Source organism: Bidens hawaiensis, unplaced genomic scaffold (genome assembly GCF_021521415.1).
Source record: "Bidens hawaiensis isolate Kalapana, Puna unplaced genomic scaffold, B.hawaiensis_p1.1 tig00000237_1, whole genome shotgun sequence".
Classification (NCBI taxonomy): Eukaryota; Viridiplantae; Streptophyta; class Magnoliopsida; order Asterales; family Asteraceae; genus Bidens; species Bidens hawaiensis.
Window position 1 is genome coordinate 7,845,293 of NW_027491021.1, and position 13,023 is coordinate 7,858,315.

At 33.2% G+C, this 13,023-nt stretch overlaps 2 protein-coding genes across 2 annotated transcripts; both read right to left on the reverse strand.

Annotated features, from left to right (window-relative positions):
• Nucleotides 1–701: 701 nt before the first annotated feature.
• On the reverse strand, nt 702–1,633 carry LOC143600871 (uncharacterized). The gene is made up of 3 exons (XM_077078454.1): nt 1,588–1,633; nt 1,401–1,507; nt 702–1,256 (listed from the first exon to the last, which is right to left on the reverse strand). The coding sequence occupies exons 1-3, from the start codon at nt 1,631–1,633 to the stop codon at nt 702–704; spliced, it is 708 nt and encodes a 235-aa protein (XP_076934569.1).
• A 9,166-nt stretch (nt 1,634–10,799) lies between these two features.
• LOC143608166 (plant intracellular Ras-group-related LRR protein 9-like) lies at nt 10,800–12,571 on the reverse strand. Its single transcript, XM_077083342.1, has 2 exons — nt 11,831–12,571; nt 10,800–11,567 (listed from the first exon to the last, which is right to left on the reverse strand). Exons 1-2 carry the CDS (start codon nt 12,569–12,571, stop codon nt 10,800–10,802), a joined length of 1,509 nt encoding a protein of 502 aa, XP_076939457.1.
• Nucleotides 12,572–13,023: the final 452 nt, after the last annotated feature.

Genomic DNA, 13,023 nt, shown 5'->3' on the forward strand with positions numbered 1-13,023 from the left:
GATTTTTCAATACCCGCTCATACCCGAACCCGGGTATTTGAAAACCCCGATTTATGCACCTCTATTGGTAACTATACTTTTCTTAATCTAAATTGTTAGACCATCTGTAGAGGGGGCTTTTCCCACCTCAAAACTCTCCCGAAACTTTATGAGCACCATCCCCCTCTAAGTTTTGAGCTAAGTTTTGGCATAGAGAGTTTTCCACAACCCCCCCCCCCCCCCCCAAATCTCTTCCAGCCAATCAATTTTTTTGATTCATATTTATTTCTTTTATTTATACTAAAAAATTAGAAAAGAATTAATAATAATAATTGTGTAATGATTACAGGAGAGTTTTGAGGCTTTTTACCATTATACTACTTTTTGCAAAACTCTTAATTGCTGACGAGGATTCCACGTGTCGCACAACGCCCATATGTGGAGAGTTTTGACTACACATGGTCTTAGCAAAAGGTATTAACGGGATAAGTGAGCTTTTCTATAAGAATATGTGTTGTTGTTGAAGCAGAGCTCTGAATTCATCCGATAATATTGTGTCATACAGTGCTGACTGGACACTCACTAAAGCCGCCTAAGCCTGCTGTGGTTCAGGCGAACGATGGTTTCAACAAATTATCTTATTTATTTATTTAGTTAATTTTTTCTTCTAAATTTAGAAACTAACTAATATTACATTAAAATAAAAATATTAACAAATAATACTAGACTAGTACAAGATCATCGAGACGCCTAGCCCATAAATGCTCGACCAACTCATGACGAAAGTTTCCATGGACCTCGCGGTTCTTGAGATATATGGCGTTTTGGCGTTTTTCATCATCGGTGATTCTCGATTCGGGTTGTGGGACGTCACTTTGGTAGTTTTGACAAATAGTCATACCTTGGTCCTCGAGAATCATGTTATGAAGAATTATACTACAAGTGTAGACGACATCCATTATTTTCTCCCCTAACCAAATCTGTAGTGGCCTCGAAATCAAATAAAAATATTTCTTTAGAACTCCAAACTCCCTTTCAATATCTTTTAGTGCCAATTCTTGCTTCTTCTTAAAGTACTTCCGTTTGTCTTCAACTGGATATGCATAAGCTTGAACAAGCGTCGACCATTTGTTGTAAATGCTATCAACCAGGTAGTAGCCATACTTGAATTGAACCCCATTCGCATAAAACGATTGACTTGGCTCAACCCCATCAATAATGTCATCGAATATCGGTGACTGTTCGATAACATCTATGTCGTTATTGACCCGACAACACTAAAAAACGCATGCCAGAACCAAAGATCTTGGGAGGCCACCGCCTCAAGTATAATACCGGGGCCGGGGTGATCACCCCGGTGGAACTGACCTCGCCATGCCGTAGGACACATATCCATCCAGCATGCGTACAGTTGATGATACCAAGCATTCTGGGGAATCCATGTTTTTCACCGTGCACCACGCATAAGCGTTATCCATCATACAAAGTTGCTTTGTGCAAATATCTCCGTGAGTAAATCGATAGATCCCTATATATAAACATTGTCAAGCAAATCCTTGAACAATATATAAATATAACTAAACGAAACATATACGTATATATATATACCTTGACAGAAATAATGAAGTGAGTCTCGCAAAACTTTTTCAGACATTTCTTAGTATTCATCCATTGCGTCTGACGAAATTCCATACACTAGATGGTGAATAGCAGTTGTACATTTTTACATAGTCCTGAAACGAGGTCGACCTCTTGCATTTACTCTTCATGACAAAAAAGGATACCAATTAGACAAATCATTTGATAAACGCATCAATAATTATCTACTCATTCGAAATCGACGCATAAAATGATGTTCGTCATAAAAGGGATCGGAGCTAAAATAGTGGCGTACCAAAGATTCATTAGCGACCACTCGATCACGAAGAAGAGGTCATTGTCTTGTTAGTCTTTTTCGCCTTTGAAACCATTCAACAACAAGTTAACTGTTATTTTCCCGGCTTAAAAAATAATGTCGTCTTCCTCCGAAGAGTCAGATGAAGAAAAAAAACTCCATTGCATAGAATGGGTGAGGTTTTCTTTTCTTTTTCTTTTTTTTTTGTTTTTGTGAAAGTGTTTGTTATGGGTTAATATAAAACATATATATATATATATATATATATATATATATATAACGGTCATAGGCAACCCCCCCCCCCTTTCAAAAAAATTCCCTTCAACCTTCACTTTAGCACACGCGAGCGGCGAGCGCGGTTGTATGTTGCGGTGTTTTTGGCCGACGTGACTCACGCCAGATCACTCACGGCTGGGGTGACGGGTCACAATGGACAGTCTAACGGTTATATGAATGTTATGATTATAAAGAAAAATAAACAATAGCTAAAATAAAGTAAAGAAAAACTTGATATCATTGTAATCCCCTAGGACAAAGAGAACTAAGAGCATTTTTAGCCCATTCCCTATATTTTTGTGAGAGAGATTTGTAAATTATATGGTATGGTTATGAGTGGTTGTGAGTAGAGGAGAGAGAAAATGTTATAGAGGAAAGTTAAATTTAGGGATTCCCCTAGGACAAAGAGAACTAAGAGCATTCTTAGCCCATTCCCCTATATTTTTGTGAGGGAGATTTGTAAATTATATGGTATGATTATGAGTGGTTGTGAGTAGAGGAGAGAGAAAATGTTATAGGGGAAAGTTAAATTTAAGGATTCACTGTTCATACCGTATAATTTTTTAATATTTTCAAAAAGTGGTTGTGAATGGAGGAAAGAGAAAAGATAATGATAAAGGTATGAAAAGTATTATTTAATTAAACAGGAGAGATAAAAAACAGTGATTTTTAGTGTAATTATATGATATATATGGATATAGGTTAAGGAATGGGTCGTGAATGTTCCAAATTCAATCATAAAAAGGAAAACCAAAAGAAAAAAACATTTTTTTTATTGAAAAGGAAAATTCACTTTAAGATTTGTAGGTTGCTGTTCAAGCATCCTTCTTGTGAGTTGTGACTTGTGAGATGGCAATATATGTATTGACAGTATTGTAGCATCACTTTAGAATAAACACATCGTCTTTGTTTTATGCCATTATGAAGTATTATAGTATAATACTACATCGTCTTTGAATTTGTTTTTTTTAATCAGCAAAGGTCTTTAGAAGTAGTACCGAGTAATGAAGTATCCACAACCGAATTGAATAATGAATGCGTGGCTTGGTTCTTCAAGCGTTCGCGTGATATTTAGAACGGTTAATCCATGGTTTAGCCGTGACATTGATTGTGATACTCGTTCATTATTCAGACACCGTTTCTATGATTGAATAATTAATGTAGGATTTGAGGATACATATAATTGAATTTAACTTTTGATTGCATGTTCAAACTTATATTATCATCAAAATAAGTAACTTTTTTTTATCGCGTAGTTTTTTTTAGTGTGTAATCATGTATTAATCAACAAATGTCAACTACTTTTTACCAAAATTCTAACGCAAACACATATAAATAAGTTAAAACACAATTTTTTTTAAAATAGGAAATTTGATGTGATGGAAAGGGCTGTGCACGGTTCGGTTTTTAGATGAAACCGAAACCCAAAATTCGGTTTTTCAAATACACAAACCGTTCGGTTTTCGGTTTTTCGGTTTTTTCTAGTTTCGATTCGGTTATAATCGGTTTTTTTTTAGTGTGTCGACATTGCAAAAAAATTCCAAAAAAATGAAAATGCATATTAGATCCAAAAAAATAAAAATAGCCATTTGTTATGTGAAACCAAACAAATACAAACTTACAATAGTACTAGAGTTTAAAATTCAATAAAATGCATAATCAAAAAACACTAAAAGTTTAGTTCCAATATTCATTCTTTATCTTCAAAGTTTACTCCCAATCTTCACCTTATTAATAATCCTCATCACCATCAACGATAGATCCTTTTGGTGTTTTGTTTCCGATCCTAACATCTAAAAAAACGTATATAATTGTATTAATATTTAAGTAAAAACACATATCGGTTTGGTTCGGTTTTTTTCGGTTTTTTAAAAATGGAAAACCGAACCGAAACCGAAAATTCGATTTTTCAAAAAAACAAAAAATAAACCGTCGGTTAATGCTTCGGTTCGGTTTTTTCGGTTTCGGTTTTTTCGGTTTCTTGGTCACCCCTAGATGGAATTGTGGAAATGGTTTCTAGGAGAGAGAAAGAGTGATAATGGTTTCTAGGTGATCCTGTTCACACTTGTCATTTGAAATGTCGGATCTCTGATTAAATATAGGGGCTGTCAGTTTTTGTCGGATGAGTTGGACAAGTAGCTGGTATTTCGACATTTAAAATGGCGGATGTGGTGCCCCTATATTTAATCAAGATCACCTAGAAACCATTATCACTCTCTCTCTCTCCTAAAAACCATTTACACTACATCAAATTTCCTATTTAAAAAAAATTCGTTAAAACATGATATATCGTGTAGTGATCGTGACCTCCTAGAATGTATAGTTCTCACTCTAAATCTATATCTATACATTTGTCACTTTAATCAACGATGCTCCGAGCTTTCAACTTCGTCGTCAAAAGCAATTATACCACATAATTATCATAGGTTTACATTGGATTTTTTTTTCTTGATTTCCCTCACATGGTTGATTACCGAAATGAAGAAGCATACCTTCTTTTTTTAGTGAAGTCGATTTTAATAAAGTGTAAAAATATATGATTTTTATACGAGTTGGATGATTATTGTAGTGAAATTTAGAACTTAAAAGTGTCACTTGTTAAATTATCGACATTAGCCAATAGTTTATGATTTAGATAATAAACATTCAATTTCTCTAATTATTATAACATCTTAAATTTAATACATCTTAAATTTACAATTTAATACATATAATAATAAAATATCATTTAACAATTTAATACATCTTAAATTTAATAGTTACAATATTTATAATTGTTATGAAACAAGCCTAATAGCCTAACATGTGAGAAAGAGATGTAGGGAGAAATATGGAGATTTCATTAATCAATTGTAGAATACAATAAGATACAATGGAATATTATATAAGGATGGGAAAACTTGGAGAATAAGCCAAATCTATTTTAGGTGTTGATAATTATAATAATTATTATTCATAACACTCCCTCTTGGTTATCAACTTCATACACTTCGGGATGTTGCCTCGTTAAAAACCTTTCTAGGAAAACCCAGTGGGACAAAACCATAGCTAAGGGAAAAAGAATGCACGCGTATTGTCTCCCCCTGATTTATATATCCGTTAAAATGGCAAATATCGATCTTCTATGAAAACTTCAAAACTTTTGTACTCAATCATTTGTGTCTCCGTCCCTTGACATACGAATTGTTAAGTTGAACAATGTTGCATGATCTTCACATGAAAACTTCTTTTGTGTCATTTCGTAACCATATACTATTGTATTGATACCCTGTTGTCTTTCTCTGCATGAAAAGACTAACAAAACTTGTTTTGATGGGTTAGTAAAATATAAACATATATCTTTCATACATGAAATATATGTTTTAACCCATTCCGACGTCTCCTAGCTGGACACATGCCGATAAATAAAGAAAATAATAATCATATATAGCTAACAATACGATATAATGCACTTATTCATTTAATTGTGGTATTTCCGAACTAATAATAGTTCATATTCAGGTAGGAAATAATATTAGAGTGCATTGTTGGGCATCCTTTAACATACTCAAAGAATGAATCTTGTCTTTGGTAAAATGTCTCAACATCTTTTAGATGCACTTTGATGGATTGATATAGTTACACATATACTCGAACTGCAGGTCGAGCGATAATCACATCATGTCATGGTATATCAAAATTCTCCTTCTAGAAGTTCTGCAGTTTCTCTCGATAATGTGTACATCATCACTGTAAACTATGATTATATGAACTTTTAAAAGTAAAATTTTGATAAAAGCATGGCTAATGACGTCCAACTTATCTCCCTCCTTATCAAAATATTTCCTGATTGTACGTACCACGCTGAATCCGACTATTTAGACCATATGCAATTTCTTAACCTTGTAGAACATTTATTGATGCTTTCATGCTAATGCTTAGGCGTTTTCAATCCATCACAAAATTCTTTCCATCTTAACAAATTATTGATGTGCATTCACTCCTCATGAATATTGCTACATGAACTTGCTCATTTGACACATTAGTTTACATATCATATATCAAAACCCATATTATACCATTCTTTGTTTATTAAGATACGATAATCATTAGGTACAATTTCTTCTATGCATGCTTATTGGTGCACAAGAATTACATCCTTAAGATGTTTCAATTAACCATTTAAGCATTCACGTGTTAGGAACTTTTCAGGAGTTCTAGCTATATTTAACATATAAAGTAATCATAACGTATTCAAATATGAATCTGTATACAACATGAGTCATGGTGTTCTCGAGAACATAATTTACATGATTTGATAATTCAAATCCTTAATAGACTTTCATGTAAACTTTCAGTATCAACTGAATCGCAATATTTATTAGACGCATATCAATTCTCTCTTCGTATTACCAGACTATTTAGGTATTAGAAAGTAATTGCTTCCACCATTAGAGAATGTGTCTCCTTAAAATCAATCATGGATCTTTGCAAAATCCTTATGCTATCAATTTTGCCTTATATCACTTAATTGAATTTTCATAACTCGCATAAAAGACCCGTTTATATCTAACACATTTTACAAGTTCTGTTGTACGGACTACTGGTCCGAAAAACTTTCTATTATTTAGAGAATTCAACTCTGCCATATTTGCGTCTTTCCACTTTGGCCAATCATTAATATGTTTTTATTCATAGGCCGATCTTAAATCTTGATCCTCATCATTCCATAATTTTAAGCGCTATATTGTATACAAAAGTATAACAACGTCGATTTTATTTCGATTCCATACATCTCATAGACATGATAATATATATTTATTGAGAGCTCTTTGTTTTCAGGTATTTGAGGTTCTTCAAGAACCATCATGTCTAATGTCTTTCAAGAGACCTTTTTACTATACCTCGACTTGACCATCTTTATTACCTGCTCCAATTTTCGAGGAAATTTTACCTTTGGAACCGATTAGTCTACCACGTTTCATGCGTATGTTGGATTCATTATCAAGATGTGATTGCCCTTCTTGGACAATAATATTAATTGGAGCATTAGCAGCTAATATATGTGTCTTAGCTAGATACTCTATGTTGGTCAGTGAATCGTTTAGTAATTGATTCGTTAAGCTTTATACATGAATTATCCGTTGAACTTTTAGTTCATATAATTTAGTTTGAGGATCAATGATATTCAATTCCAACTAAATTCGTTTTTCAACTGCTTTATATCTCCCTCTAATTGGGAATGTTGGTTCACTAAAGTGAAAACCAATGAGTCATAAACACATATCTCATTAATGGTTCTAAGTATTTAATCATAATACCAACATAAATTCCCAACTTCCTTTATGGTCTCATCTTTGTATTTTGTGGTGGATTAATTTCAATAATATAACACACACGAAATATTAGACGAGAGATACTTGGTTACTGACCAAAAACCAATTGCAATGAGGAGGAAGTATCATAACTTGTTGGCTCAATGTGAATGCATGTAAAATGACAAATACTCAAATAAAACATGAACTTTTGCTCTCATGATCATTGATGTTGCAACAAATTGTAGGCGTTTGATGATCGTCTCAACAAAATCAATTTGTCTATTGATAGTGATTTACCAAAATAAATATGAAAATCTAGAATATTGTGTTTGCTATCTCATTATCTAAGCCACAAATCACACAAACTTTATGTTGTGAAATAGATAACCATTTAGATGATGCATCGATTTAAAACACTAAGTGGTATCATGTTAGGATATGTGTATCCTTTTCTCATTCCATAACATTTTGGGGATTCACACCCTTCTTTAGTTGGTAAATAAATAATTTCTCTTGAGAGCAATATGACATGTATAATTATGAGGAAGAATCTTTTGGTTCTTCAATAAATTTCACATCATTGTCTCGGTGTGGTCTAACCGACCATGCCATTAGGTAATCATGATCCATAAACTTCAGGTTTATGATCGTATATGTATTATGTTTCTTTAATGCAAATAGTAACATACGGGAGAACAATGTATAATCATTTCAATTTATCATGTTACATAACTTTTATATATTCATATTTTTGTTCTCATATGTGATCAATCCTTTTACCCCTTCTTGTGGTTGATCACATTATTTGCATGGATACTATTAATTTTGATGATCGATCTCAATATTAGCATGGCCATCAATATAATTTTCTAAATTATGTCCATGATCAAAACGATCAATACATAGTCGCATTCACTTTAGTGAATGGAGTAAAACTAGACAAGTTCATGGTTTTTATTATGTTCTCATACATATGTATATGAAGTTACCACAAACCTCTTATACTCTTTTAACAGTATTGTTACTTCAGGAATATATTGAGGCATGCCAAATGAAAATTTTTCTTCGTTTATATCTCATAATTAATCTTCTCTTCACATAATAATTGAGAAGTAATGAACAATTCATTTATAATTCTAATTTTTGTAACCTTCAATTGATAATGAGATATAGGGTATGACACTTCGAGTGATATGAATAAACACTTATACTCTTTCATGAGAGTAGTGACAATAAGACACAATTTTGATTAAGTTGTCCTTCAATACTATCTATATAAATAAATAATAGCATGCATAATACAAGTTATACATGAAGAAATAAAGTTATAGCATGCATGTCATCAAATAAAATGAATTTTAATAAGCCATTATGAATTAACATTTTTCATCACGTATAAAAAAAATATTTACAACTTATATGATATATAACGGTATAACCAGTTACAAGTATATCTAATACACAAATATTTTTCACTCTATTTTGAAACAGAAAGAAACAAAGTTTCTATAAAGTTTGATGATAACATAAATTTTTTTTTAAGCTAATAAAATGGTATGATGAAGTTCTCAATGTTAAATTAACAAACATATTTTTCGCTCAACTAATATCTCATATGTCTAATTCATACAAATAAATGATAATTATCATGAAATTTAACAAACTCATCTAATACAGAGATATCAATAAAACTTAATACTAATATATGTAAGGTAGCTATCTTTTAGTAATATTGTCGATCAAGAAAGAAATAAAACATCTTTCAGTATATATCATGACAATAAATTCTCAGTTAATCAGAAAATCATAGACCTAATATTAATACTAATTAACAAATAAAATTTTACATTCGTTAGCATCTAACAGCATATATCACAATATTAACAAAACAACCTCATTAAATTATTTATAACTAAATACGCCACCATCAAATTTATTATAGCAAGTTTATATAAACATCATATATACGTTTTATAACTAGAAATAATTATATTGTAATCGCTTAAAATTTTTAAATATTAGTTACCTGTTTTATTAGGAATTCTTATTTGTAATTTGTAACTTATCAACTTCTTTATGATACAATCACAAAACATAGCACCTAATTAAAAACACAAATCTTTTGGGTATTGCCTGTTTGTTAAAATCGTGATTATACAATTAAATTATTAACATTACAGTTACTTATTGGTTTGCATAAAATATTTTATAAATTAACCATTGTATAAAAATATTTGGTTTAATAACTCATGATACAATTTAAAAGTACTATCAGCTAAAACTTAAAGATAGAAAATAGAATTCGGTGTGTTAGATGGTGCCTTTAAACCCATACATGATTACTTCCCAACATGTAATTCGAAATTTGTTTACTCATAAATTAATGTCTATATATTAGTGTACTGAAAGAAAATATAAAAAGGTAGAATTTGTAGTATGGACATTAATTATTATCTCATGAATTTCAATAACCTTAACCCATATATAATTAGTTCAGATAATAGAATTACAAAAAAATTGTATTGTATCAGAATCTTTTTTCTGGTGTGCTTTCGTAGATGAAAATATATTTGATAAAATATATACTTGACGTTCATTAAACTCATATTAAAACCATAAATATAAATCTCCATATAATCCAACATTATATGAATTGCTGCAACATGAATTGCTGCAACATGGATTGTTTTAAGAGATATAGGAGAAGAACAAAAACAAATCTCTAACAAGGTTCATGTTTGAGATAATAAAGAACAATGATACGTTAATCAGGCAATAACGACTTACCTCGTGATATGTGATCGAACTCCAAAAGCAATCGTGCTGATAACGTGTTGTGAAACAAGCCTAATAGCCTAACATGCAAGAAAGAGATGCAGGGAGAAATACGAAGATTTCATTAATCAATTGTAAAATATAATGAGATACAATGGAATATTATATAAGGATGAGAAAACTTAGTGAAGAAGTCAAATCTATTTTAAGTGTTATTTATAACAATAACGACATTTTCAAATCACAAAACTTACTAGCTAGGTTTGTGGTTAATTAGATGTTTTGTATTTTTTATTGTGGATACTCTAAATATCTTATTCACAGTCAACAAATAAAATTTAGAATTTATTCATCAAAACACACAAAAAATAAAGAAGCCCATTTTATTTCAGCAAATCATCGACCTTAATACATGGAATAAAATTTATCATGCTACATTGCTTTACATGTAAAACTTTACATACATGTTTTCAGGTTTGGTTTGAGAAAACACATATTTTAAAATTAACAATGTTAAACGAAGAACAGAATTAGAATACCCAATTCAAGCTACTATCGTTGTATGTTTATAGCCATGGTCAAAGTCGATGAGTAAGGTATGGATACGTCACGCCCGGGCCGTAAGCAGGCCCGAAAAACACGGACGTAAACCAACTCGCTTGCGCTAGTTCTTCCCGTTCCCACATCACCCTTCTCTCTTCTTCTACGATCCAATCATATAACCTCTTGCTCATATACACTTTCACCGCTTCAACACCTTCTGCCACAACTACTGGTGGTGGGACCATCAACGGGTTATGATCCACCACCAGTCTCCTCAGATTCACCAGCCGTCCAAATGTGATAGGCAGCTGTTGAATCTGATTGTTGCAGATATCGAGCTCCCTGAGACTAGTCATACTCCCTATTGTCTCAGGGAGCTCTGTAAGGTCGTTGAAGTTACTTCCCACATTAAGAATCTCGAGCCTTTTAAGCATCCCGATTGATGGTGGCAAGCCTCTTAGCGAGTTGAAGTGCACGTCAAGGATTTGAAGATATGTCATTTCGCCAATGGAGCTTGGAAGAGACCGCAACTTGTTCAAAGGCATCGAAAGCTTCCTTAGATTCACTAGCCCGTACCCGATGTTGGAAGGAAGATACTTTATCTGATTAAAACCAGCATCCAATTCTATTAATGATCTGCATTTACATATGCCATTCGGCAACGATGTGAGTTTGTTCTTGGACACATTTAAAATCTGCAATCGTTGCAACGAGCCAATGGCATCCGGTAGTGATTCAAACAAATTCGCAGATACATTAAGCTCCTCTAGACTCGTAAGTCCTGCGAGTGATGCAGGTATAGCCTGCAACAATAATGTAGGATGTCAATGATTCAATAATAATAATAATAATAATAATACACGAATTGCAGGCTCGCCAAAGATTTACGTATTAATTACATAGTATAAAAGCTTTCTAGCCGCTAGGAAGTAAGACCCACCCGGGCCTTCCTTCCCAGCTACATTCCGGACAGGGTTTTTTTTAGGTATTAATCGTAGCAATAATAATAATAATAATAATAGTAATACATTGAGATTTAATAGATAGTTTTTTATAATATAGCTACCGTAAGTTTATTGGAAGACAGATCTAGAGAAACCAATGTATGAAGCTTTCCGAACGCTGAAGGAACAAACGGTAGCCGACGATGTGACAGATCAATCCGTTCAACACCATTCATCAACGCATCCTCAAGGATATCGGCCATCTCCTCTTTAACCTCCTCCGCGATACTCGGAAGCACTGAAGACACTTTCTTATCAGATAATTTTCCAGCAGACTTAGCCGTGTTATACAGCTTCTGTAGCCGCCTCTCGGCGACAACCAGCAATCCGCTATACGTTTTGTGCATCTCATCCAACGAGATCAAAGCCTTATACATCTGCATCTCTCTGTTCGCCAATCTCCTCCTCTTCTTCGCCTCTGCGTCGTTTTCCAACAAGGCTGAGACAACAGCCTCGTTGGAAAACGATGTCTCGGCCTCCGAAAACCGTGATCTAACCAGATCCACGGTTTCCGGATCCGGACGGTCTCCAAGAGACTTAATAACGGACCGTATCTGCTTAACCTCTACAACGACTGCACGAATATTCGCAAGAATATCATCGTCGGTTAAATGTGACACGCGTTCGGCTAACTCTGTATACGATTCACGTTCCGATAGTTCTGTGTAGGTTTCTGGCAACGCATAAGGTCGGGCGAGTGTATCGTTCTCAAGCTCTTGTAGCTGCCTTCGTTTGAAGCTCGGAATCTTGGTCATGACATACGAAAGTATGCGCATTTTCCTTGGGCTCGGGTTTGGATCCATGATGGTTTTAATTAAAGATGAAGAAGATATTGAGACGGATGATGATGAGGAGGATTCAGAGAGAACAATGGAGGTAACGCGCGCCTTGTTTGTTGTTAATTTGTTGATCAGGCGTCACGCATGTCTCTTCTGAACCACCGGGAGAAGAAAGAAAAAGGCAGCAAAGAAATGAAGGACGATGACAAGGGATTACGGCCATTGTTGGGTCTATTTGTAGTGCAAATTTGGTTCTATATTTTCTGGTTGTCTTTCAAAGAATGTCATTCATTCATTCATTCATTCCAAAAATAGGGGTGTCGCATTTGTTCAAAATAATAATTTGGTATCATTATTATTTATTTTTTAAGTTTTGTTAAGCCCTCCTTAAAAGATATTTTGTTTTATGATCTATACATTTTTAACTAACTTTTAGAATTATAAATCTGAGTTAAGCAATTTTGGTTTCACCTTAT

What these genes read in the sequence shown, in the direction of transcription:
- LOC143600871 (XM_077078454.1), bottom strand. Translation starts at nt 1,633, where the DNA reads ATGTCTGAAAAAGTTTTGCGAGACTCACTTCATTATTTCTGTCAAG. An exon ending in ACTTCATTATTTCTGTCAAG is followed by an intron (nt 1,508 to 1,587) that starts GTATATATATAT and finishes GTTTATATATAG; the next exon opens with GGATCTATCGATTTACTCAC. An exon ending in TGGATTCCCCAGAATGCTTG is followed by an intron (nt 1,257 to 1,400) that starts GTATCATCAACT and finishes TGCGTTTTTTAG; the next exon opens with TGTTGTCGGGTCAATAACGA.
- LOC143608166 (XM_077083342.1), bottom strand. Translation starts at nt 12,571, where the DNA reads ATGGATCCAAACCCGAGCCCAAGGAAAATGCGCATACTTTCGTATGTC. An exon ending in TGTCTTCCAATAAACTTACG is followed by an intron (nt 11,568 to 11,830) that starts GTAGCTATATTA and finishes TTATTGTTGCAG; the next exon opens with GCTATACCTGCATCACTCGC.